We start from the raw sequence: 2239 nt of genomic DNA, 5'->3' as shown, positions 1-2239 counted from the left end.
GGATTGATTGCAGGCCAAACTCCGTGACCATCCGGCCGCCAAGTTGCGGATAATCCTGATAAGGAAATTTATCAAGATGCCAAACTTGCCACTGATGTACATCGCCTTCCGTTGGTGCGTTGCAGAATGATCCTCCAAATGGAGAGCCCGGCCAGTACGAAATGTCAGGTATCAACTCCTTGCAGACCTCTGGCAAGCGAACCTCGTAAAATAATCGTGCCGGAAACCCGGATTGCTTGATTTTGTCGGGGTCCATTTCCGCTGGGTCATAGTCCGCTTTACCCACGTGTATCTGGGCCAAGTATGCGATCGCGTAGTCCTCATTGTTTCCACACCAGACGGCGATCGAGGGATGGTGTCGCAAACGCGTAACATTCTGACGTACTTCGGCAATTACGCTCTCCTCGAAAGAGGAATATGCCGGATATACGCCACACGCGAACATGAAATCATGCCAAACCAGGACACCCAGGTCGTCGCATGCGTCGAAAAACGCATCGTGTTCGTATATGCCTCCACCCCAGATGCGAATCATGACCTGATTAGTGTCTTTGGCGAGTTGTACCCAACGCCTGTATTTCCCTGGTGTCGCACGGGCTAGAAAGGAATCCAGCGGTACCCAACACGACCCAGCAGCGAAGATGGGAACACCATTAACCCGAAAGAAGAAGCTGGATCCCTCTTGATCGCGCAATGGTTGCTGCACGAGTTCAATCTTGCGAATACCGAATCTCTTCCTGAGAGAATCCAGCTCTTCCACAGAGCTGTCACAACCGTTGAACAATGTGACTTTAGCAGTGTAAAGGTTTGGTTCGCCGAGACTCCATGGCCACCATAGCTTCGGATTGCGTATTCGTATCGCAGTTGTGGTTTTTTTATCAGTGAGAGATATGACGCGCGATTCAACAGTCAAGCCGTCTCTTTCAATGCTGATTCTTGCATAGTCTGCCAATCCTTCCATCTCGACCGACACATCAACTACGGCTTCTCTATGATCAGTATCGAGATGTGTCCGAATTGAGATATCGGTAAGTCGTGTCTGATATATCTCGAGATTAATCTGCTTCCACGGTCCGCAGTCCGTCAACACAGGACCCCAGTCCCAGCCCTAGCTTTGGTCAGTGATGCTTCTTAAACAATGAATGAAATGCAGGGGTACAAGTCCATCAATACATACGAAATGGTACTGTGCCTTCCTCACAGCTAGGCGCTTGTTTCCAAAATGAAAACTGAACCAACTCTGCTCTGGGTGCTTCTCCATTTCCTCCATTGCCTTCTGGTCGGCGTTGTGAAAGACTATTCGCAGAGTATGCGTCTCGTTTTGTGCCGTCTGAGCAGAACGAACTTGCTCTGTGATATCGACCCGATGACTGAGAAACATATTGTTGGTTTCCAGAATAATTGTGCCATTCAGCGTGACGGTCGTGTATGTATCCAGACCTTCAAAGACCAAAACCACCATGCGAGTGAGATTTCTGAGCAGCTGTGAGGGAACGGTGAATTGTTTCTCATAGATCCAAGTCTTCTTGCCTGCCCATTGCACAAGCTGCTCATTCTTCGCGGAAAAGGGATCTGGGATGGAGCCATTGGCAAGTAGATCAAGGTGGATTGATGTGGGCAATGGCTGGGCATTGTGCCAATTTTCCACATCAGCAGCTTCTAAGTCGTTGCTTGCAGTGTATTTCCATCCGTCATTTAGGGATAGTGTTTCCTTCGGTATGGCCATGATGAAGTCTGAATGGATGCAAGATGATATAGTGTGCCCGTTGTACCATTAGATAATAATGAATTAGAGAAAACCGACAGCAAAGAGATCTGTAGACTGTTTAGTAGAGCCAATGCACCTGAATGCGAGTTTATATACGTTCATCTTGCTGACGCAGCCTCTCCATTGGTTTGTGCGCGGCTGCTCACTCGGCGACGAGTGGGAAATGCACCGGAGCGCCAGCAGGGGAAAAGACCGGCCACCGGCCACCGGCCACCGGTGTGGCTTGTTAGGGCCGGAGGGCAGCCTTGCACCAAACCATATGCGTACAGACACGTGCATCAACAGATTCTCCATTGGCTCCCCGTGGGGTAGTTTACCCCGGATTCTCCACATCGGATGTGTATGTGGGCGCTATTTAGGTAGATTCTAGGGCTGCTAGCTATATTAACAGCGCCATTTCCACTGCTACCTTGGATTAAAACCTTCTACAATCCTACTCTGTGGAGTGCAAATTAATACTTCGTCATTAAT

The 2239-nt window shown here is 49.2% G+C and overlaps 1 protein-coding gene across 1 annotated transcript in view; it reads right to left on the bottom strand.

Annotated features, from left to right (window-relative positions):
- VE01_10682 (uncharacterized protein) overlaps nt 1-1901 on the bottom strand; it is a gene marked incomplete at its 3' end in the record, with an annotated part of 2818 nt that extends 917 nt beyond the window's left edge. The window contains exons 1-2 of the mRNA XM_018280075.2: nt 1178-1901; nt 101-1108 (exon numbers count right to left, since the gene is read on the bottom strand). Of these exons, the coding sequence (XP_018125048.1) occupies nt 101-1108; nt 1178-1726 (1557 nt within the window). The 5' untranslated portion in view covers nt 1727-1901. The remainder of the gene's footprint in view (nt 1-100; nt 1109-1177) is intronic.
- Nucleotides 1902-2239: the final 338 nt, after the last annotated feature.

The sequence above is a fragment of the Pseudogymnoascus verrucosus genome (assembly GCF_001662655.1).
Source record: "Pseudogymnoascus verrucosus strain UAMH 10579 unplaced genomic scaffold scaffold_104, whole genome shotgun sequence".
NCBI classification, from domain to species: Eukaryota; Fungi; Ascomycota; class Leotiomycetes; order Thelebolales; family Thelebolaceae; genus Pseudogymnoascus; species Pseudogymnoascus verrucosus.
The sequence above is the reverse complement of the archived record's forward strand: the minus strand, read 5'-3'. Positions and strand labels throughout refer to the sequence as shown.